General features: G+C 37.5%; 1 protein-coding gene across 3 annotated transcripts in view; it reads right to left on the bottom strand.

The window, feature by feature from the left end:
* LOC148945391 (MFS-type transporter SLC18B1-like) overlaps positions 1–24,922 on the bottom strand; it is a 110,543-nt gene that overhangs the window by 45,225 nt on the left and 40,396 nt on the right. For 2 of the 3 annotated variants that reach the window (XM_089098560.1, XM_089098559.1), the window contains exons 2-3: positions 1,740–2,208; positions 554–723 (exon numbers count right to left, since the gene is read on the bottom strand). In XM_089098560.1, the coding sequence (XP_088954686.1) occupies positions 554–723; positions 1,740–2,199 (630 nt within the window). In that variant the 5' untranslated portion in view covers positions 2,200–2,208. Of the gene's footprint in view, positions 1–553; positions 724–1,739; positions 2,209–7,714; positions 7,767–24,922 lie in introns of those variants that run through there. The other variant, XM_089098558.1, reaches the window with a different exon arrangement.

Raw genomic sequence — 24,922 nt, 5'->3', positions numbered from 1 at the left:
CTTGCAAAATATAACATATATAATTACGCATTTATATTTTCAACACCTTGCTTCTTGTTCAGGTTTTCTTTAGCTCATGTGACCTTTATTGTTATGACCTTCAGAAGAGGTATATCAAAACTATTCAGACATTATTATGAGGCTAATAATTACAAAAAAGTAAAATCAAAATTGTTTTTTTTTCTTGGTTTTCCTCTAAAATTTTTATATTTGCAGTTTTTCCTTATCAACTGGTAAGGGTGAAATGCTGTTTCAAAATCAATTTCATAATTGAGTAGTTTGTGATAAATTAGCAAATAAATTAGTTAGATAATAAAGTTACAATTAATTAAGTACTAAGGTAAATTACAATTACCAATTACAATTTAGTTTTTTGAGATAATTAAATTAGTAAATAATTTAAATTAGTAATTGCTGGTCAATTTGTCTTTGGACCACCATTTTTGCTTGTTTTTGAAAATATATCCCCATTTTCATTTAAAGTTTACTTAGCAAGCTAGTTAGGGTAGAAAAAGAATGCTTTAACTTACCATGACTTGAAAAAGAGACTTACCATAACTGAACTGACATGGTTAGGAAATAAGTCTGAAACGAAGGTACAGCTGGCAGTAGAAAAGCAAGCAGCACCAAACGCTTCAAGTCCTCTAATAGCATAACTTAAAATTGTAAACGAGTACAAGTCTTCTACTTTAACAAGTTGCCCAAATAGGATACTACAAGAGCCTAAAATAGAAACAGCAAATTCAAAGAATGTCAAAAAATTTAAAGGTTTCATGAAAGTTGTAAAATGCAACCAAAAAGTGAAATTTTAAGTTTCTAGTACACTATTAGAAAAGACTAAAAGGTAAAAAGAAAAATACTTACATGTTCTGGTTCAAGAAAATAAAAAAGTGTTACTTTGCATTTAAATATATGATAAGTGACTCAGTTAGATAATTTGCTTTAAGAAACTCAAAGCCTACAAAAGAGTGGATTTTGAGTTTCAGCAGAAAACTGATTCAGCAAAAAAAAAGAAACAGAAAAAAGGAAATTGGGATTCTCTTATTACTATAGTAGCAGTGGCGTCAACTGAAGGAGGGAGGCCTGTGCAACCTCCCCTTCTATATAAAAAAAAGTTTTTTGGGGTATTTCTGTTGAAAAGTGCCTTTTTCTGGTGTTTTTATTGAAGAGCTTTAAATGAATTGATTTATCCAAGTAGCTGATCCAAGCTACTATTTAGTAGCTTGGATCTTCAATCTTTGCAAATGGTATTTGCTTTGCTAGGGTGATGCTCAGGCCTTTGAACCTTACGTGATATCATCCAAGACAAGTTTATTTTCACTGATTTTTGGGGGATTTCTTTATTTCGTAATCCTTCTCATTGTTAAAATATTAAATTTCAAATATATACATATAGCCAGTATGATATATGTACAAAAATATACTATATATATAAATAAATGATAAAAATATATATATATATATGGACTGGGACTATGATATGGATATATATCCATATATATATATATATATATATATACTATATATATATATATCAAAGATATCATATATATATATAGACTATATATATATATGTATATCCATAAATATGTGCCCTCAGTGCATTGGATTATATATTCAGTACCTTCAGTACTTTGATTATGATTTTAATATATTCTACTACTGGATAGAATAGATATAATAATTCATAAGGTGGATCCTAAGAAAACTTATGGAAAACAATGATCAAAACAGCTTGCCTGCAATAAATAACCCAGTCAAAAACGTGAATTTAGCTCCAATAGTTGGGATGACTTTCCCAACAAAGGGTGACACAATAAAAACCACCATGGCAAAGAAGCTGAAAACAAATCCAGAATTGGTAATGCTCATCCCTTTTTTCAATGCTTCCTGGGGAAAGAATGGAGCAATAACTGACATATTTGAAAATGCAAAAAAGTTACAGAAGCACAAAACCAATAATGCAACTTTTTGTTTTCTAGTTGTATCTCTGAACACTGAAAATTTAGAGGGAATAAGTCTAAGCTCATCATGTATTTTCCTATAGCCCTCTTCTGTCACTTCTTCTCTCACTGAAGACAAATCTGCTTCTGATAAAGACCTTGCAGGAGTTTTTTCCAGGGAAGCTGGAACCAGCATCCTATTGGCTTTAAGGCTTCCATAACCACTGGTTGCAAATCTACCACTTTGATCTAACATCACAAATTCCTGGAAAAATGAATACATTCAACTTGAAGCCATAAAAGAAAAATCATTAAGATGACATTAATACAGAGGTCACTTAAACAGGTAGATACGCGAAATGAAACCTTAAATTTTTTGCAATTCTTTCTTAGTTTACTGTATTTTTCATAAATTGCCCTTTTTTTATTTTATTCCCCTATTAGATCCCCTTTCCCCTAACCAAGATAAATTCCTGTCTGCATAACTGAGGCATGGTCTACCAAAATCAAAGTAAATAAATTACCTCACGACTTACAGAGGATGCAGGCTATCTGCATATCACCATTTAACTTAATTTAAACTTATTTTCTAAACTTTTGTTCTCTAAAATTATTTTTGTTCTTACCAACTTCTTAGTACCTAATACCTAGACTGGTTCTAGGCGTTTACCCCTCCCCGCGGAAAATACCTCCCTCACCCCGTAAAATACTCCCCCGGAAATACCCTCCGGGAAAATATCCCCCCGTGTTTTTTTAGGCTTTCCAAGCTTGAGATATAAAATATTTTTTTCTTTGAAAAAGACTATGTCAATAAAAAATTAACAGAAATTAATTTAAAACCTTTTTCTACAAAACAAGTTTGTCAAAGAATAGTAAAGAGAGTCGTTAAGCCAAAATGGAGTAGAAATAAATTCAAATAATTTTCCAAGCGTAAAACTACCACAAATCACCATCAATAAATGGATTATACCCAATATTTCATATCTTTTTGTCTGTTTTTCTATTAGACTCTATAATTTTTGCTTTGAAGATTATTTGCTTTATTTCTGCTCATTTTTGGTTTAATGAGGCTCTTTGCTTTTCTTTAAAAAACTTTTCCGTAGGTTTCCCATTAACAAATACTATCTGTAAGTAATTATACAAAAAACAACAAGTTTTTCAACTGAAAGTAAGGAGCAACAGCAAACCTTAAAACGAACAGAAATTATTACGTATACGTATAAATTATTACGTATAAAAAACTTTTGTGTTTAAATTTAATTTCTGATCGTTTTTAAATAATACCGGGAAATCCGGCTCTTTCACCCATGAAAAATACCGGTACTTGTGTATTATACGCCACTCACTCAAGTTTACGATGACTCGAGAACAAACCGGTTTCTTCGTTACTTTTGAAACAAATTCGGGAAATATATTTCCACATTAGGGAGGGGGGACAAAGTATAGCGGGTCTGCATGCAAAATGTTTTAGGTACAATTATTCTAAATATTATGAAGTAAGAATTGTTTTCTGACTTCAAACTGTCCAAATACCTTACTCCCGCGCCTTATGTGCAAATATATAGCAAAAATTATTTATTTCCCATCTATTCTATCACTTGTCTTTGTCTTGTCTCGCGCTAAGCTGAATGAAACTAACGAAGAAATCGGTTTGTTCTTGAGTTTTACACACCGTAAACTTGAGTGAGTGGCGTATAATACACAAGTACCAAAATTCCTTCCCCCTACGGAAAAAAGCCTCAAATAAAATTCTCAAATTTGGAAAGCCTTATTTTACACGGGGTGGGGGTGGGGGGAGGGTATTTTCCCATGGGTAGGTATTTTCCACGGGGGTATTTTCTGCGGGAGGGGGGGGGGGTATTTTCCGCGGGAAGTATTTTTCGGGGGGAGTTTTTACGTTTGAGCAGGACACTCCCCCCACAGTCTTCAGGGCAAGGGTTATAATATATACCCTGGGGGCATATAAGCTTTTATTGAAATCTTTGTCGTAGAAACTTCAAAAAGGGCTCATTCGATTGGAAATTCAAAGGTCTAGTGCCCTTTTTAAAAGTCAAAAGTGATAATAGGGCAAATAACCCCCCTCTCACGCCCACCTTGTCGCAGTTTAAAGTTCAGGAAATTTTTCTTTCGAGTGGAACACTCCCCCCAGAGTTCTCAGGACAAGGGCTTTAAGTTATGCTCTTAGGTCATACAAGGTTTTAAGTGAAACTTGTATTACAGAAACCTTGAAGGGGGGTCCCTCGATGGGAAAGTCAAAAGGGCTACTACCCTTTTTAGTAGTTGAAAGTGATTTGAGGGCAACTACCCCCCCTCTCACGCCCACCTTTTCCCCAAACACATCCAATCAAAATTTTTAGATAGCCATTTTGTTTCACGCAGTTTAAAGTTCAGGAAATTATACCTTTGAGCAGGACACTCCTCCCACAGTCTTCAGGGCAAGGGTTATAAGTTATACCCTGGGGGCATGTAAGGTTTTTAATAGAAAGTGTTGTCATAGAAACTTCATAGTTTCTATTTGTCTTCTATGAAACATCATAGAAGTGATTTGAGGGCAACTAACCCCCTCTCACGCTCACCTTCTCCCCAAACACATCCAATCAAAATTTTTAAATAGCCATTTTATTCAACAAGTTGAAAGTTTTGGAAATTAGGTCTTTAAGGATGACAGCCCCCCCCCACAACCCTCAGAGCAAGGGTTGTAAGTTGTGCCCTGGGGGCATGTAAGGTTTTTATAGAAAGCGATGTTGTAAAAACTTCAAAAAGAGCTCATTCAATTGGAAATTGACGGGGCTAGTGCCCTTTTAATAGCCGGAAGTGATTGAAGGGTAACTAACCCCCCTCTCATGCCCACCACTTCCCCAAACACATCCAATTAAAGTTTTGAGATATCCATTTTGTTCAACGTAGTCGAAAGTTCTGGAAATTAGGTGTTTTATGATGATAACCCCCTCAGAGCCCTCAGTGCAAGGGTTTTAAATTATGTCCTGGGGGCATATAAGGTTTATATAGAAAGTTGTTGTAGAAATTTCAAAAAGGGCTCATTTGTTTGGAAATTGAAATTTCCCTTTTTAATAGTTGAACGTGATTGGAGAGTAATTGACCCCCCTCCCACGCCCACAATTTCCCCAAACACATTCAATCAAAGTTTAGAGATAGCCATTTTGTTTCACGTAGTTGAAAGTTCTGGAAATTATGTATTTAAGGATGTCAAACCCCCCAGAGCCCACAGGGCAAAGGCTGTTAGTTATGCCCTGGGGGCATATAATGTTTTTATAGATAGAGTTGTCGTAAAACTTCAAAAGGGGCTCATTCAATTGGAAACTGAGAAGGTTAGTGCCGTTTTTAATAGTCGAAAGTGATTGGAGGGTAACTAACCACCCTGTCACGCGCATCATTCCCCTAAACACATCCAATGAAAATTTTCAGATAGCCATTGTGTTCAACGTAGTAGAAAGTAGTCTTTGAGGGTGACACCCCCCCCAGCCCTCAGGGCAAGGGTTCTAAGTTATGCCCTGGGGGCATATAAGGTTTTTATTGAAACCGTTGTCGTAGAAACTTCAAAAGGGCTTATTTGATTGGAAATTGAAAGGGCTAGTACCTTTTTTAATAGTTGAAAGTAATGGGAGAGTGACCAACCATTTTCCCAAACACATCCAATCAAAATTTTGAGATAGCCATTTTGTTTAACGTAGTTGAAAGTTCTGGAAATTATGTCTTAGAGGATGACAACCACCCTCACAGCCCTTAGGGCAAGGGTTGTAATTTATACCCTGAGGCATATAAAGTGTTTATAGAAAGGGTTAACGTAGAAACCCAAAAAGGGATCGTTCGATTAGGAATCCAAAGGCCTAGTGCGCTTTTCAGTAGTCAAAAGTGATCTGAATGCTTGATATTTTCAAAGTAAAGGTTAATGTAGGTACAATGTATGATTTTTTTTTTTGCCTTTGTTGTTGTTTAGACCAGGGCACTTCGTATCGAAGGAGTTGTGGTAAGAACTTCGAAAAGGGCTCATTCGACTGAAAATAGAAAGGGCTGATGCCCTTTCTATTTGCACTTTACTGAAATAAATACAAATGAATGTGCATTGTCAGTTTAATATACATATACTGATATTTAGTAATCAAAATGTTCATATTATTTGATTTATTAAAGTTATAAAAGTAAGAACATTTATATTTTTTTCAGTAAAGTGCAAATTATGTTCTGGCCTTGGGAAGGCATAGGGGTTTTGAGCCCAACTTCTGGTAATTTCTAATCGTATTGAGTTTGACTCGGTTATTTATTGTAATTTCTGTTCGTTTTGGGTTTCATTTATTTATCATTGCTGATTTGTGGTAGTTTCACGCTTCGTAGATTATTGGATTTTATTTTTGTTCATTTTTTGTTTAATGGAGTTCTTTACTTTTCTTTGAAAAACTTATTTTGTGGAAAAATTCTTTTAGTTAATCACACAAAACATACAATGACTTAATACATGTTCTGTGATATACTAAATTTAAAAGTTACAGATGTTTTGCAACTTAAAGACTTAAAATATGCTTAGAGACTTTATTTCTATGTTCCATAACTTAGTTTACGCTCTGTGGTTTACAAAATCTGGCATTCTGGACTGCCTGAACAGAACTTAGTTATGAACTTTTTTCCATAACAGAACTTATTTCCATAACTTCGTTATGCTCTGGCAAATCAGGAATCAGGCATTTCTTATTGGAAAACTGCAATTTGGCATCTGTGATTTGTGTTGAAGACACTTATCATGTTGTACCAACTTGAAAGTACCAAATGGTTTATACCAGCTCAATCTTGTATTTTAGAAATTGTATACAGCATATATACATAGTAACATATATGCTATATTGGTATATAGTCAGTGGCGTCGTTTAGGGGGGGGGGCAATTATTTGGAGAATTTGGAGAAAAACTCATAAGGTAACTTTAAAATTATTACTAGTTTTAAGTTTCGACCTGGTTCTTTACCTTGAGCAGACAGTTTTTTTTTGTTAATTAATTCATTTTTAATACAAAAAAACGCGTAAAACAGGGGTCCATCACTCTTCCTAAAATAGTCCACATCAATATTTATACAAATATACGACCTTCGAAACCTAATCATCAAGTAAATAAGTGAAACTAACTAATGGCAAAATTGCGAAAAAGTACTATGCTTTCTGTTTGACCACGTTTGCTCAGTTCACATTTGTTTCCCTGATAGTTCAAGGGTATTTTACTTCCTAAAGTCTATCAGTTCAAGATAAGATTATCTTGCTTAAAAATTTCAAAGGTGGGTATGAATACACCCTCTACATCTGCAAATAGGACAAAAATGGAATCACTGAAAAACAAGAAATCATTGAAAGCAAGAAATTTGTTTCATTGAAGAACATGAAAAGAAATCATCGAAAAGTAAATAAGACTTGGTGATTTTTATAATAATATTCGTACTGCAGCTACTAGATAGGTCAAATTGGTTGTAATTTGGCCATAGAAGTTCGTAGGGGGGAGTCAAGGAATCACTTAATTATTTTAATTTTTACCTCCAATATTTTAATCAAAACTCCAATATAGCTCCCAATTCTATTGTTTGTAATTGAAACGGGTAATAAGCGCTGATAGATTCCCATTCCTTGCGGTTTGGATTCACATACTAATCCATAGAGGTATAACTGCCTCTATGTACAATACCATGCTGACTTCTAGCTATTTTCATCTTTCTAAATATTTCTTTTAACCAGCTCCAAAACAAATTGACATAAATGTGCTGAGGATTCTTACTCTTATTAGTCGCATTTCATGTAACGCCAGCGCTACTTGTGTGACATTTATCTCTGGATCAGCATGTTGTATCGAATGTCTGCTGCAAGTAGGAAAACGGGAATCCAAATAATATATTTATATTTGTCTCACAATTTAGAAATTTTATGCTCACATCTAAGTGCCACTAAGTGGTACCAACCCCTACTCCTTATCAATTGTTATCAGTTTTAACTTGCAGTACTAGACGACCGAGCTTCGCTTGGCGAAATGAATTTTAGACATAAAAAAAACATTCAACACCCCTTCCGGAAATGTATACCCCCCATACCCTGATTTACAAGTATTTAGCCCTAATGTTTCAAATGTACATTGAGCAGGGACTCACACCCGCCAACTTTCATGGTGGCCGCACATCCAGTATTCTGAAAAAGAATAAAGATCTACTGCTTTGTAAAAGCTACAGGCCAATCACAGTTTTGTCGGTAATCAGCAAAGTTTTTGAGACAGTACTGCAGCCTCATATTATTTCACATGCTCTGATGAGACACAAATAGCTTGGATTCAGAAATGGATTGGGCTGTGGACACGCCCATAGGCTACTAAAGAGAATAATAACAGCTACATCTCTGGTAACAAAGCCACTGTTTGTCTGCAGTGTCAACATTGCTACTGCCTTCGACTCAATCGTCCACTCGCAAGCACTGTGCTGCCTCTTAGATTCAGGTGTAGATACCAAAATTATCCTAGCTCTCTTTGATTGGTACTCCTACACGCACACCCGTCTTGTTTTGGGATGGGAAAAAATCGCTGGACACCATAAGAAAAAGCTTTCTGAACCCATTAAGCTTTCTAAGGGAGTTCAACAAGGGTCTGCTCTAAGCCCCACCATGTTCAATTCTGCAATCTATTCTGTAACTAGGCTCATTCAAGGGACTTTTTTTTATAGAGGGCGTGGATCTCATATGTATTTCATATGCAGACAATTTGTTGCTCCTAAGCAGCATGCTAAGGTGTTTACAAGAGAATCTTCACCTCCTAGTGACCCTATACAGAAGAAGAGGACTATGGGTCAACATTGGAAAAACGGAATTTATTGTTTTTAGCGGTGCTAATTCGGCAGATGTTAATCTCGTCATTGATAGTATTAGAATCCAGCAATCCCAGTCTCTGAAATACCTTGGTATCAGTTACGGCCAGACGCTTAGATCCACTAGAGGCCTGTTGACCGATTCAATCTGTAGATCTATTCGATTGGCTTATGGAAAAACAGTCAGACGCAAAAGGTCATTCAATCGTTTTATTATTTCAAAACTTTTCAATGCTGTTGTCTCCCTTGTGGCAAATGTTGTCTCTCACCGAACATCACAAAAATAACAAGCACTTATTACTGATACACAAAATTTTTGCTAGGACTTCCACTCAGGTTCTCTAACACGGAGATCTCACTGATATACGGAATATTCAATCCATCAACTAAAATGATCGACATAGAGCTTAAATCTTCCGTGTGATCTCTCAAAAGACTACACGATTCACCGCTGACTCAACTATTTATGTGATTGTGCTTATGTGATTATTAGAATTGAGTTTTAGCATTAGCTATGTTTTTTTCTTTTTTTTATTACTCCGCTTTTTTTTAATTTTTGTAATAAGCAGGCACAAATATATATATATCGATCACCTTGCATTTTCACCTTACAATTGTAGCGATCACCTTGGGATTAGCTTAACGGTACCATTCTCTGCCTATAAGCGGTGCCCCGGTCGATCATGGTTTATTAAGAGTCAATGGCACAGGATAGATCAGTCCTTGTACAAAGATATTCTTGACTCGACTCTTGCTAAAATCAAAGTACCGTTCCACCTGCTTACTCATGGACAAAATGAAGACAGACTAGCCCTGAACATCTTTTGCTCCGAAATTATTCACTCGATAAAGCTTGCGGAATCTGCCGCTGTTCCAGTGGCAAAAGTGTACCACAACACTCGTAAAAAGGGATGGGATAACCCAAATGTCAATTTTGCCAAGAAGAGATCCAAGTTCTGGCACGAATTGTGGAAGGATTGCGACAAACCCCACTCTGGAGTAGTTTTTCTGAGCTTTCGATATGCCAAAAAAGAATTCAAACGTACTGTCGAGAACTTGCAAGTCCAGCAAGTGGAGAAGTTGTCTTGTGATTGCAGCCGTGACCTAAACATTATATGGAAGCGACTCCAATCTAACAGGGCTGACGCTGTTGTGCAAAGTCACATTCCCGACAAAAGTTGGGTAAACCATTACAAAGACGAGTTTGCGCGGCCACCCAACGAGCTGGACTCCGTATATAAATCTGAGTTAGATAGGCAATTAATCAGCGCAAAACTCCGCAGCACAGCTTTCATTGTTTCCAAATGGCATATTGAGATAATAGTGAGGAAATTGAAAATGAACAAGTCTCCAGGGCTCGACTGGATCACTCCGAGGCACTTACAGCACGGCACAGAACTTCTACATGAGTACTTAGCCTTACTATTCCAAATGAGCATAGAGCAGGGACTCACACCTGCCAACTTTCATGGTTGCCGCACATCCAATATTCTGAAAAAGAATCGAGACCCCTTGCTTTGTAATAGTTACAGGCCAATCACAGTTTCATCGGTTATCAGCAAAGTATTTGAGAAGGTACTGTTGCCCCATATTACGTTGCACGCTCTAATGGGAGACAAACAACTTGAATTCAGAAATGGGTTGGGCTGTTGACAGGCCCATCGGTTACTATGAAGAATAATGAGGTCTACATCTTTAGTTAAAAAAGCCACCGTTTGTCTGCAGCGTCGAAATTTCTGCTGCGTTCGATTCTGTCAACTCGCAAGCACTGTGGTGCCTCTTAGATTCAGAAGTCGACCCTCGCATTGTCCGTGTTCTCCATGATTAGTACTCCCACACGCATATTCGTCTAGCTTTGAGATGGGAAAAAATCGCCGGTCACCGCAAGCAAAGGCTTTCTGAACCCATTCAGCTCTTCAAAGGAGTTCAGCAAGGATCTGCTCTAAGCCCTATCATCTTCAATTTTGCGATTTACTCTGTAACTAGACTCATTTGAGGAACGTTCTTTTTGGAGGGCTTGGATCTAAGTTTAATTTCTTATGCAGATGACTTGTTGCTCCTAAGCGGCACACTAATGGGATTTTTAGAGAATCATCATCTCCTAGTGACCCTATACAGAACAATAGGACTACAAGTCGACATAGAGGACACGGAATTCATTGTTTTTAGTGGCACTATCTCGGTCAATTCCAATCTTGTTCTTGATGATATTAGAATCCACCAGTCCCAGTCCCTAATATACCGTGGTATGACGTGCGATCAGGCACCTATGTCAGTTAAAGGCTTCTTGACCGAATCAGTCTGTAAATCTATTCGCTCAGCATATGGAAAAGCTGTCAAACGCAAGTGGCCATTTAATCGATTTATTAATTCTAAACTATTCAACGCCGTCGTCTCTCCTGCCATGTGGTACATATCACCCTTGTGGGAAATGTTGCCCCTCACCGAGCGTCGAAAAATACGAACCACGTACTACAGATTTACAAAATTTTTGCTTGGGCTTCCACGAAGATTTTCTAACACGGAGATCTCATCCATATATGGAATCCTTGATCCATCAACCAAGGTGATTGATCTAGAACGGAGAGCCTCAAGACGATCCCTCAGTAAACTCTACGACTCACCGCTGACTCATCTGTTTCTGTGAATGAATTACCTGTATTTAATTTTTAGTGTCGAATATGTTTTTCTTCTTTCTTTAGTTTCATTTTGTACTCCGATTTTTATATTTATATATATATATATATATATATATATATATATATATATATATATATATATATATATATATATATATATATATATATATATATATATATATATATATATATATATAGAAAGTGGTTGGCATGGTACACTTAAAATCCTTTGTCCATGAGGACATGGGTTCAATTTCTAGTGTTGCTGGTTATTTGGTTTGCAATGGGAGTCAGTGGCATGACTCTGTAACCTTAGCCAGAGTCAGCCCAGCTCTAAATGGGTACCTGGGGAAATCTGGTGAAGCTTGTGCAGAAGCTCAGGGTGGCTGGCCCCCAGGCCCCTATTGCACTTCCTGGCTGAAGGGTCTTGAAACAGAGATCAGCACTGCTGGTAGGAACTGTAAAGTCAAGTGCCGTATTCTTTAACTTTTTTACCTTGCACAAGATCTTGGCTACCTATGGAATAACAGATAGGCAAGGAGGCATTTAAAAAAAGTTTTTATCAAGTGTCAATCTTTTTATTGATTGGTGTAGATAAAATTGCCTTACTGCTATTAATAATTAGGAATTTTTAATATTTTACTATTCCTCTTGAGCAGAGTATTTCATTGATCAGTTTAACCAGTGATGTTGTTGTTTAGCAGTTCTAATGATCGAATGGCAAAACTGCCATTACTGGGGCCTAAACCTCAGGCCCTGGGGCCTAAATTCCTACACATGGCAGACACTCTGTAACAAGCTACGATGGCATGCCCTTTCACACATCACACAGCCAAGCTTAAAGCCCTGCCAACATGCTAATGACAATAAATCATGTTCTCAATGTGACTTCACTTCCTGCTATGAGGAGTATGTAAGAGTATACTTTATTTTATTTTTTGATGGAGTTTCCTTAGTAAAACTTCCTGCCCTCCCCTGAAGGGATTAGATTCACAAACGTATGTCAAAAAGACTCTTTGTCTTTTATAAGCCTTTGTCCGATTACACCCTCCCTTCTGATTAAAAAAACAAGGCCCTATTAGCTCCCATGAAATGTGTGTATTCTCAATTTGTACCACAAGATCACCAGTAGATCCTCTATTGGTAGAGATTGCAGGTCTGTGCCTCTAGCAGCTTAACCTAGGGATGGCCCTAAGTTAAAGTATTACCTCAAATAACGCTTAAATCAATTTCATAGCAAAGTTGCTAGCCACAAATGGGAACAACAGTGAGGCACCAGTATATGGTGTATAGTGGTTGCAACTCTAAGAATTTGTCTTGCCTGTTTACACTTTAGTACAATGAAGATGATAATAATATGACAAGTAGCAGGTAAGCAACAACAAACAATCAGAACTACATCTAAATCGCTAATTGGATTCCCACAAGTACAGATAGTTCAGTTAATTCACTCTTCATCAAGGGCAGGGGCGTCCCGAGGGGGGCGGGGAGGGGTGCACTGCCCCTCCAACGTTTTTGGCATTCGGTAAAATTTTCGCCGAAGGTGAAAATTTTGGCAGACATTTTGCAAACTTGCCCGAAATTTAGCAAAATTCTTGATTTCTGCAGAAAATTCGGCATAAATCAGGTAGCGATTCGGTAGAATTTACGAAGATCGCCCCTCCAATGAAATGAGCATCGGGACGCCCCTGAGCAAGGGACCTTTTTTTTCTGAAGATTAATCAAAGAAACTTTTTGCACAAAATAAGTTTTTCAAAAAAAAAGTAAAGAACTCCATTAAACCAAACATGAACAAAATAGAATCAACTAATATACCTAGCATACAACTACCACATACAACTACAAGCATAAATAAGTCAAACTCAAAACGAGCAGAAATTAATATGAGTAGGTTCTAAACCCTAAGCTTTCTAAAAGCCAGAATATAATTTGTACTTTTCTGAAAAAAAATTCAAATGAATTTACAGGAAAAAATTTGTATTGTCATTTTAATATACATTTTAATATACCCGGCTGACTGACCGTATTTCAAACAATAGGCTATACGTAAAATTTGGTTCAATACCGCTCTCTTGAGCTATAATGAAAGAAAGCTTGAGGTGGCTAGGGCACGTTGCGCGGATGAAGGGTGACAGATTACCGAAGATTGTCTTTTCGGCCAACCGTCTAGGGCTAAGCGGAAAGCAGGTCGTCCTCGTCTGGGATGGGAGGACGTCATAAAGAAAGATTTAAAGGAAATGGGAACGTCGTGGACGAGTCTAAAAAGAGAGGCGTTGTATAGATTAGAATGGAGGAGGAGCGTGCGTTGCTGTGTTTGCCTCAGGTGGCTTGGTGCTGCAGTGAGCTGTTAGTAGTAGTAGCAGTATGCTGATATTTATTCCTTAAAATCATAGTTAATTTTAATTTCTTAAAGTTATAAAAGTGAAAACATTTAAAAGAATTTTTTTCAGTAAAGTAAAAATTATATTCTGGCTCGTTTCGATTAATTTCTGCTCATTTGGAGCTTGACATATTTTAATTTCTATTTGTTTTGGATTTCATTTATCTATTGATACTGATTTGTGGTAGTTGTATGCTTGGTAGATTATTTGATTCTATTTCTGTTTATTTTTTGTTTAATGGAGTTCTTTACTTTTCTTTTGAATTAATTAAAAAAAAATTTGCATCAGGCAACTCACAGAGTCAGAGTAAACTACTTCAGTGAATGAATTGTGAAGCCTTAGAAATATCTTTTGATGAAAATTAATTAAAAAAACTTTTTCCACAAAATAAGTTTTTCAAAGAAAAGTAAAGAACTCCATTAAACAAAAAATTAGCAAAAACAAAATCAAATAATCTACCAAGCGTGAAACTACCACAAATCAGCATCGATAAATCAATGAAACCCAAAACGAACAGAAATTACAATAAATAACCGAGTCAAGCTCAAAACGAGCAGAAATTAACATAAGTTGGGCTCAAAACCCCTATGCCTTCCTAAGGCCAGAACATAATTTGCAGTTTACTTAAAAAATATACAAATGAATGTTCATTGTCAGTTTAGTATGCATAGACTGATATTTAGTAATCAAAATGTTAACATTATTTGATTTATTAAAGTTATAAAAGTAAAAACATTTATATTTGTTTCTGTAAAGTGCAAATTTTGTTCTGGCCTTGGGAAGGCATAGGGGTTTTGAGCCCTACTTATGTTAATTTCTGCTCGTTTTGAGTTTAAATCGGTTATTTATCGTAATTTCTGTACGTTCTGGGTTTCATTTATTTACCGATGCTGATTTGTGGTAGTTTCACGCTTTGTAGATTTTTGGGTTTTATTTTTGCTCATTTTTGTCTTAATGGAGTTGTTTACTTTTCTTTAAAAAATCTATTTTGTGGAAAAAGTTTTTTAAATTAATTTTTATTCGTTTTATATTGACATAGTCTTTTCAGGGAAAAAGAAAATAATACTTTAAATCTTCGTTTTTTAAGACTTTATAGTTTGGTCTGCTATCTGTATGCTGGAGAAAAATTTTCAGCAATTTTTAACAACATACACCCTTTTATAAATCTGGACACATATAGTACTGTTTAATTTAGTTTCATATCTCCTCTAGTTGACCTGAAATGGAAAACTTGATACCACTCGCAAAAAATCTGTTTACTTTCTTTGATAGCTTAGATACACTTACGCTATTTTGATTTTGTTAAATTTTAAGAGCAGAGGTAGCCCTGAAAGTTTGAACATAACACCCTCAGTCGTTCTTGGGATACTGCTGATACCTTATTGATAATTAGCATTATCACAGTGCATTTTGAGTTAATCTTAAGGCAACATTTAGTTTTTAAACATAATGGGCAAATGGGAGGGTGAGCGTGGGAGGGTGGGCGTGTGAGGGTGGGAGTGGAAGGGGGATTAGTTGCCCTCCAATCACTTTTGACTATTAAAAAGGGCATCAGTCCTTTCTATTTTCAATCGAATGAGCCCTTTTTGAAGTTCCCACGACAATTCCTTCGATACGACGTGCACTGGTCTAAACAACAACAACAAGAAAAAAATATCACTAATCACTTTCGACTATTAAAAAGGATACTAGACCTTTGAATTTCAAATCGAATGAGCTCTTTTTCAAGTTTCTACGACAAAGATTTCATTAAAAACCTTATATGCCCCAGGGAATAACTTATAACCCTTGCCCTGAGGGTTGTGGGGGAGTGTCCTCATCAAAACATATTTTCTACCGGGAAATCAACTACGCTGAACAAAATGGCTATCTCAAAATTTTTATTGGATGTGTTTGGGGGAACGATGGGCGTGGGAGGGTGGGGGCTATTTGCCCTCCAATCACTTTCGACTATCAAAAAGGGCACTAGCCCTTTGAATTTCCAATCGAATGAGCTTTTTTTGAAGTTTCTACGACAACGCCTTCCATAAAGACCTTATATACCCCCAGGGCATAACTTAAAACCCTTGCCCTGTGGGGGAGTATCCTACTCAAAAACATATTTTCTATCTGGAAATCAACAACGCTGAACAAAATGGCTATCTCAAAATTTTGATTAAATGTGTTTGGGGGAATGATGAGAGTTGGGGGGGGGGCTAGTTGCCCTCCAATCACTTTCGAATATTAAAATGGCACTAGCCCTTTGAATTTCCAATCGAGTGAGTCTTTTTTGAAGTTTCTACGACAACGCCTTCTATAAAAACCTTATATGCCCCCAGGGCATAACTTAAAACCCTTGCCCTGAGGGCTGTGGGGGAGTTTCCTCCTCAAAAACATATTTCTATCTGGAAATCTACTACGCTGAACAAAATGGCTACCTCAAAATTTAGATTGGATGTTTTGGGGGAATGATGGGCGTGGGGAGGGGGGGGGGCTAGTTGCCCTTCAATCACTTTCGACTATTAAAAAGGGCACTAGCCTTTTGAATTTCAAATCGAATGAGCCTTTTTTGAATTTTCTACAACAACTACTTATACAAAATACTTATTTTCCCCCAAGGCGTAACTTTCAAACCGTGCCGTGGGGGCTGTGGGAGAGTGTCATTCTAAAAAAACTATTTGCTATCTGCAAATCAACTACGCTGAACAAAATGGCTATCTCAAAATGTTTGATTGGGTGTGTTTGGGGGAATGATGAGCGTGGGGGGGGGGGGGGGCTAGTTGCCCTCCAATCACTTTCGACTATTAAAAAGGGCACTAGCCCTTTGAATTTACAATCGAATGAGCTTTTTTTAAAGTTTCTACGAAAACGCCTTCTTTAAAAACCTTATATGCCCCCAGGGCATAACTTAAAACCCTTGCCCTGAGGGCCGCGGGGGAGTGTCCTGCTCAAAAACATATTTTCTATGTGGAAATCAACTATGCTGAACAAAATGGCTATCTCAAAATTTTGATTGGATATGTTTGGGGAAATTATGGGCGGGCGGGGGGCTAGTTGCCCTCCAATCACTTTCGACTATTAAAAAGGGCACTAGAACTCTCAATTTTCCAATCGAATGAGCCTTTTTTGAAGTTTCTATGACAACGCCTTCTATAAAAACCTTATATGCCCCCAGGGCATAACTTAAAACCGTTGCCCTGAGGGTTGTGGGGGAATATCCTCCTCAAAAACATATTTTCTATCTAGAAATCAACTATGCTGAACAAAATGGTTATCTCAAAATTTTGATTGGATTTGTTTGGGGGAATGATGGGAGTGGGGGGGGGAGTTGGCCTCCAATCACTTTCGACTATTAAAAAGGGCACTAGCCCTTTGAATTTCCAATCGAAGGAGCCTGTTTTGAAGTTTCTACGACAACGCATTCTATGAAAACATTATATGGCCTCAGGGCATAACTTAAAACCTTTGCCCTGAGGGTTGTGAGGGATTTTCCTCCTCAAAAAATATTTTCTATCTGGGAATCAACTACGCTGAACAAATTGACAATCTCAAAATTTTGATTGGATGTGTTTGGGGGAATGATAGGCGTTGGGGGGGGGGGGGGGGGAGGGGCTAGTTGCCCTCCAATCACTTTCGACTATTAAAAAGGGCACTAGAACTCTCAATTACCAATCGAATGAGCCAATTTTGAAGTTTCTACGACGACCCCTTCCATATGAAGTGCCAAGCTCTAAAGGAAAAAAATAATAAATAGTACATTGTGCCAACATCGTTCTTATATACCCTCAGGGCATAACTTAAAACCCTTCCCCCGAAAGTTGTGGGGAAGTGTCCTCCTCAAAATATATTTTCTATCTCAAAATTTTGATTGGATGTGTTTGGGGGAATGATGGGCGTGGCGGGGGGGTCTAGTTGCCCTCCAATCACTTTCGACTATTAAAAAGGGTACTAGTCCTTCGAATTTCCAATCGAATGAGTCTGTTTTGAAGTTTCTAAGACAACGCCTTCTAGAAAAACCTTATATGCCCCCAGGGCATAACTTAAAACCCTTTCCCGGAGGGTTGTGGGGGAGTGTCCTCCTTAAAAAGATATTTTCTATGTGGAAATCAACTACGCTGAACAAAATGGCTACCTCAAAATTTTGATTGGATGTGTTTGGGGGAATGATGGGCGTGAGAGGGGGGGGGGGGTGCTAGTTGCCCTCCAATCACTTTCGACTATTAAAAAGCGCACTAGCCACCCCAATTTCCAATCGAATGAGCCCTTTTCGAAATTTCTACGACAACTCCTTTGATACGAAGTGCCTGTCGAAGAAAGAAAAAAAAACACATTGTTCGTTTTATATTAACATAGTCTTTTTCAGGGAGAAAGACTGAGCCTCTTCTGAAGTTAAACAACCATCCCTTCCATAAAAACATTAAATACCCCCTGGGCATAACTTACAACCCTTGCCTCTAATCTCTGGGGTTTATTTCAACCCCAAAAGCCTTGTTATATTTAGACTATTTTGAATAGAATGGCTATCTTATCCAGAACTTTCAACTACATTGAAAAAAATGACTATCTCAAAATTTGGATTGTATGTGTTTGGAGAACTGGTAGGCCTGAGGGGAAGGTTAGTTGCCCTACAATCAGTTTCGAGTAGCCTATTAAAAAGGGAACTAGTCCTTCAAGTTCCAACTGAATGAGCTCTTTTAGAAGCTTCTACGACAACATTTTCTATAAAAAATAACCTTATATACCCCCAGGGCATAACTTACAGCTATTGCTTTGCAGGCTGTGGGGGGGGGGGTCATTCTTAAAGACCTACTTTTCAGAACTTTCAACTACGTTGAATAAAATAGCTATTGAGGGGGGTTAGTTGCCCTCCAATCACTTGGACTATTAAAAAGAGCACTATCCCTTTCAATTTCTAATCGAATCAGTCCTTTTTGAAGAACTGATGTTTTTATATAAAGCGTTTTCGTTTTCTACGAAAACGCTTTATATAAAAACATTATATGCCCCCAGGGCATAACTTACAACCCTTGCCCTGAGGGCTTTGGGGGTTTAGTCATCCTCAAAGACATAATTTCATGAACTTTCAACTATGTCTATTTATCTGAACAAAATGTCTATTTCAAAATTTTGATTGGATGTGTTTGGAGAAAATGTGGGCGTGAGAGGGGGGCTAGTTGCCTTCCAATCCCCTTCGACTGTTAAAAAGGGTGCTAGCATTTTCAATTTCCAATCAAATGAGCTTCTTTGGACGTTTCTACGACAACGCTATCTATAAAAACCTTATATGCCCCCAGGGCATAACATACAAGCCTTGACCTGAGGACTCTGAGGGAGTCATCTTCCTCAAAGACATAATTTCCAGAAATTTCAACTACGTTGAAAAAAATGGGTATCTCAAAATTTTGATTGCATATGTTTGGGGAAATGGTGGGTGTAAGAGGGAGGTTAATTGCCCTCCAATTACTTTCAACTATTAAAATGAGCACTAGTCCTTTGAATTTCCAATCGAGTGAGCCCTTTTTGAAGTTTCTACGACAACACTTTCTATAAAAACCTTATATTTTCCAGGGCATAGCTTACAACCCTTGCCCTGAGGGCTGTGGGGGGGAGTGTCCTCCTCAAAAACATAATTTCTATCTGGAAATCAACTATGTTAAACAAAATATGTATCTAAAAATTCTGATTGAATGTGTTTGAGGAAATGCTGGGCGTGAGAGGGGGGTTAGTTGCCCTCCAATCACTTTCGACTATTAAAAAGGCCACTAGCCCTTTGAATTTCCAATCGAAAGAGCCCTTTTTGAAGTTTTTATGAAAACAATTTCTATAAAAACCTTATATGCCCCCAGGGCATAATTTGAAACCCTTGCCCTGAGGGGTTTGGGGGGTTGGTCATCCTCAAAGACATGGTTTTAAGAATTTTCAACTACTTTGAACAATATTCCTATCTCAAAATTTTGATTGGATGTGTTTGGGGAAATGGTAGGCGTCAGAGGGGGGTTAGTTGCTCTCCAATCACTTCCGACTATTAAAAAGGGCACTAGCCCTTTCAATTTCCAATCAAATGAACTTTTTTTAAAGTTTCTACGACGACAACACTCTATAAAAAACCTTATATGCTCCCAATGCATAACTTACAACCCTTGCCCTGAGGGCTGTGGAGGGAGGGTGTTGTCATCCTCAAAGACCTAATTTCCAGAACTTTCAAATACGTTGAACAAAATGGAGATCTCAAAATTTTGATTGGACGTTTTTGGGGAAAAACTGGGCATGAGAGGGGGGTTAGTTGCCCTCCCATCACTTTCGACTATTAAAAATGGCACTAGCCATTCCAATTTCCAATCAAATGAGCCCTTTTTGAAGTTTCTACGACAAAGCTTTCTATAAAAAACCTTATATATCCCCAGGGCATAACTTAAAATCCTTGCCCTGAGGGCTGTGGGAGGAGTGACCTCCTCAAAACATAATTTCTATCTGGACATTAACCACGTTGAACAAAATGGCTATCTCAAAATTTTGATTGAATGTGTTTGGGGAAATGGGTGGGCGTGGAAAGGGTGTTAGTTGCCTTCCAATCACTTTCGACTATTAAAAAGGGCACTAGCCATTCCATTTTCCAATCGAATGAGCCCTTTTTGAAGTTTCTACGACAACTCCTTTGATACAAAGAGCCCTGGTCTAGAAAAAAAACAATACATTGTGCCAACATTGTTCTTTACTTAGGCAGCGCTATTGCACTGCCTATGATACTAATCATAGGCAGCGCAATCGCGCTGTCTAAGTAAAGAACGATGTTGGCACAATGTATTATTTTTTTTCTTTTTTTTTTCTTTAGGCCAGGGCACTTCGTATCCACGGAGTTGACAAAGAAACTTCGTAAAGGGCTCATTCGATTGGAAATTGGAGTGGCGTGTGACCTTTTTAATAGTCAAAAGTGATTGGAAGGCAACTAACACCCCTTCCACGCCCACCATCTCCCCAAACACATCCAATCAAAATTTTGAGATAGCCATTTTGTTCCACGCAGTTTAAAGTTCAGGAAATTATACCTTTGAAACCAAAAACGATCAGAAATTACAATAAATAACCGAGTCAAACTCAAAACGAGCATAATTAACATAAGTTGGGCTCAAAACCCCTATGCCTTCCCAAGGCCAGAACAAAATTTGCACTTAACTGAAAAAATACAAATGAATGTGCATTGTTAGTTTAATACACATATTCTGATATTTAGTAATCAAAATGTTAATATTATTTTATTTATTAAAGTTATAAAAGTAAAAACATTTATATTTTTTTCAGTAAAGTGTGCAAATTATGTTCTGGCCTTGGGAAGGCATAGGGGTTTTGAGCCCAACTTATGTTAATTTCTGCTCGTTTTTTAGTTTGACTCGGTTATTTATTGTAATTTCTGTTCGTTTTGGGTTTCATTTATTTATCAATGCTGATTTGTGGTAGTTTCACGCTTGGTAGATTATTTGATTTTATTTTTGCTCATTTTTTGTTTAATGGAGTTCTTTACTTTTCTTTGAAAAACTTATTTTGTGGAAAAAGTTTTTTTAGTTAATTTTCATCAAAAGATATTTCTAAGGCTTCACAATTCATTCACTGAAGTAGTTTACTCTGACTCTGTGAGTTGCCTGATGCACAATGAGCCTTTTGGAGTAGGCTTTGGTTCTTTTGCTGGTATTAAGAGTAAAAAGACTGGGAGGCATATTAAACATCACACACCAATGTCTAAAGTTGTTCCCATTTTGTGACTTAAATTCTGCTGTAACATACAAATACCTATATTATTATGAGGAACGTCTAAACAAGTGGGAGGAATTTAAGCTGTATCTGATCACTCAGTGGAATCCTATTTGTACAAATGCTCAAAGTTCTTCCATGCATCATCAAGGCCTTTTGAATAATGCTGTATTTACTGAAGATATCGTTTCTTTCCAGAAGAGAGTCCAAGGCTTCAAAGCTCATGTATTAAATAAACTTCTCCTGATTCTTTTGGTTGCCTTATGCTTGGTGAACTTTTTGGAGTGGACTATGGTTCTCTTGCTTGAATTAAGACTGGAAAGTGTATTAGCAACTCTGCTATCATAGGCAGCGCAATAGCGCTGCCTAAGTAAAGAACGATGTTGGCACAATGTATTTTTTTTCCCAAACCAGGGCACTTTGTATCAAAGGAGTTGTCGTAGAAACTTCGAAAAGGGCTCATTCGATTGGAAATTGGAGTGGTTAGTGCCCTTTTTAATATCCCAAAGTGATTGGAGGGCAACTAGCCCCCGCCCCCGCCCCTCATTCCCCCAAACCCAACCAAAAAAAATTTTGAGATAGCCATTTTGTTCAGTGTAGTTGATTTCCAGATAGAGAATATGTTTCTGAGGAGGACACTCCCCCACAATCCTCAGGGCAAGGGTTTTAAGTAATACCCTGGGGGCATGTAAGAACAATGTTGGCACAATGTATTATTCATCAATTTTTTTCCTTTAGAGCAGGGCACTTCGTATCGAAGAAGTTGTCGTAGAAACTTCGAAAAGGGCTCATTCAATTGGAAATTAGCGTGGCTTGTGCCCCTTTTAATAGTCGAAAGCGATTGGAAGGCGACTAACACCCCTTCCATGCCCACTATTTCCCAAAACACATCCAATAAAAATTTTGAGATAGCCATTTTGTTCAGCATAGTTGATTTCCAGATAGAAATTATGTGTTTGAGGAGGACACTCCACCACAGCCCCTGGGGCAAGGGTTGTAAGTTATGCCCTGGGGGCATACAAGGTTTTCTATAGAGGGCGTTGTCTTAGAAACTTCAAAAAGGCTCATTCGATTGGAAATTGAAAGCGCTAATGCCCTTTTTAATAGCCAAAAGTGATTGAATGGCAACTAACTCCCCTCTCACGCCCACCTTTTCCCCTAACACATCCAATCAAAACTTTGAGATAGCCAGTTTATTCAACGTAGTTTTACGTTCTGGAAATTACGTGTTTGAGGATGACATCCCCCCCCCACAGCACTCAGGGCAAGGGTTTTACGTTATGCCCTGGGGGCATTTAAGGTCTTTATAGAACGCGTTGTTGTAGATTGGAAATTGAAATGGCTAGTGCCCTTTTTAATAGTCAAAAGTGATTGGAAGGCAACTAACACCCCTTCCACGCCCACCATTTCTCCCAACACATCCAATAAATATTTTGAGATAGCCATTTTGTTCCATGCAGTTCAAAGTTTAGGAAATTATACCTTTGAGCAGGACACTCCTCCCACAGTCTTCAGGGCAAGGGTTATAAGTTATGCCCTGGGGGCATATAAGGTTTTTATTGAAATCTTTGTCATGAAAAAAATACAAATGAATGTGCATTGTCAGTTTAATATACATATACTGATATTTACTAATCAGAATGTTAATATTATTTGATTTATTAAAGTTATAAAAGTAAAAACATTTATATTTTTTCAGTAAAGTGCAAATTTTGTTCTGGCCTTGGGAAGCCATAAGGGGTTTGAGCCCTACTTATCTTAATTTCTCCTCGTTTTGATTTTGACTTGGTTATTTATTGTAATTTCTGTTTGTTTTGGGTATTATTTATTTATTGATACTGATTTGTGGTAGTTTCATGCTTGGTAGATTATTTGATTTTATTTTTGCTCATTTTTTGTTTAATGGAGTTCTTGTTTTTTTTAACTTATATCATATAACAAGGCTTTTGGAGTTGAAACAAAACCCAGAGATTAGGGGCAAGGTTTGTAAGTTATTGCCAGGGAGTATTTAAGGTTTCTATGGAAGGGATGGTTGTTTAATTTTAGAAGAGGCTCAGTCTTTTTCTCTGAAAGACTATGTCAATATAAAACAAACAGAAATTAATTCAAAAAACTTTTTTCACAAAATGTGTTTTACAAAAAAAAGTAAAGAATTCCATTAAACCAAAAATGAACAAAGATAGAATCAAATACTCTACCAAGCCTACAACTACCAACAATCAGCATCAATAAATAAATGAAACCCAAAACAAAAATTTTAGATAGCCATTTTGTTCAACGTAGTTTAAATTGCAGGAAATTAGGTCTTTGAGGATGACACCCCCCCCCTCATAACCCACAGGGCAAGGGTTGTAAGTTATGCCCCGGGGAAATGTAAAGTTTTCATAGAAAGCGTTATTGTAGAAACTTCGAAAAGGTCTCATTCAATTGGAAATTAAAAGGGCTAGTGCCCTTTTTAATAGTCAAAAGTGATTGGAGGTTAACTGGCACCATTTCCCCAAATACACCCAATCAAAATTTGAGATATGGTAGCCATTTTGATCAACATAGCTGAAAGTTCTGAAAATTATGTCTTTGAGGATGACATACCCCCCCCCCTAAGGGGAAGGGTTGTAAGTCATTTCCTGGGACCATTTAAGGTTTTTATAGATAGTCTGGTCGTAGAAACTTCAAGAAGGGCTCATTCAACTGGAAATTGAGAGGGCTAGTTCCCTTTTTAAAAGTCAACAATGATTGGAGGACAACTAACCCCCCTCTCACGCCCACCCATGGGCATAGGGAGGGGGAGGCAGGGGGACATCTGCCCCCCTAGACCTTCAAATTTACATTAGATATGGCTGAAAAAGCAGATGGTTGGAAAAGTAGTTGATAAAAGGCCCTCCATCACACTATTGACTGCCCCCCCCCTAGTCTTTATGCTGCCTATGCCCATGCGCCCACCATTTCCCCAAACACATCCCATCAAAATTTTGAGATAACCATTTTGTTCAATGTAGTCAAAAGTTCTGGAAATTAGGTCTTTGAGGATGACAACCCCCCCCCACAGCCCTCAGGGTACGGGTTTTAAGTTATGCCCTGGGGGCATATAAGGTTTTTTATAGAAAGGGTTGTTGTAAAAATTTCAAAAAGAGCTCATTTGATTGGAAATTGAAAGTGCTAATGCCCTTTTTAATAGTAGAAAGTGATTGGAGGGCAACCAGCCCCCCTCTTATGCCCACCATTTCCCCAAATACATCCAATCAAAATTTTGAGTTATGGTAGCCATTTTGTTCAACATAGCTGAAAGTTCTGGAAATTATGTCTTGTAGGATGACAAACCCCTCACACCCCTAAGGGGAAGGGTTGTAAGTTATGCCCTGGGGGCATATAAGGTTTTTTATAGATAGCCTTGCTG

This window comes from Artemia sp. Qi Xiang Cuo, chromosome 13 (genome assembly GCF_049724085.1).
Source record: "Artemia sp. Qi Xiang Cuo chromosome 13, ASM4972408v1, whole genome shotgun sequence".
Classification (NCBI taxonomy): domain Eukaryota; kingdom Metazoa; phylum Arthropoda; class Branchiopoda; order Anostraca; family Artemiidae; genus Artemia; species Artemia sp. Qi Xiang Cuo.
The sequence above is the reverse complement of the archived record's forward strand: the minus strand, read 5'-3'. Positions and strand labels throughout refer to the sequence as shown.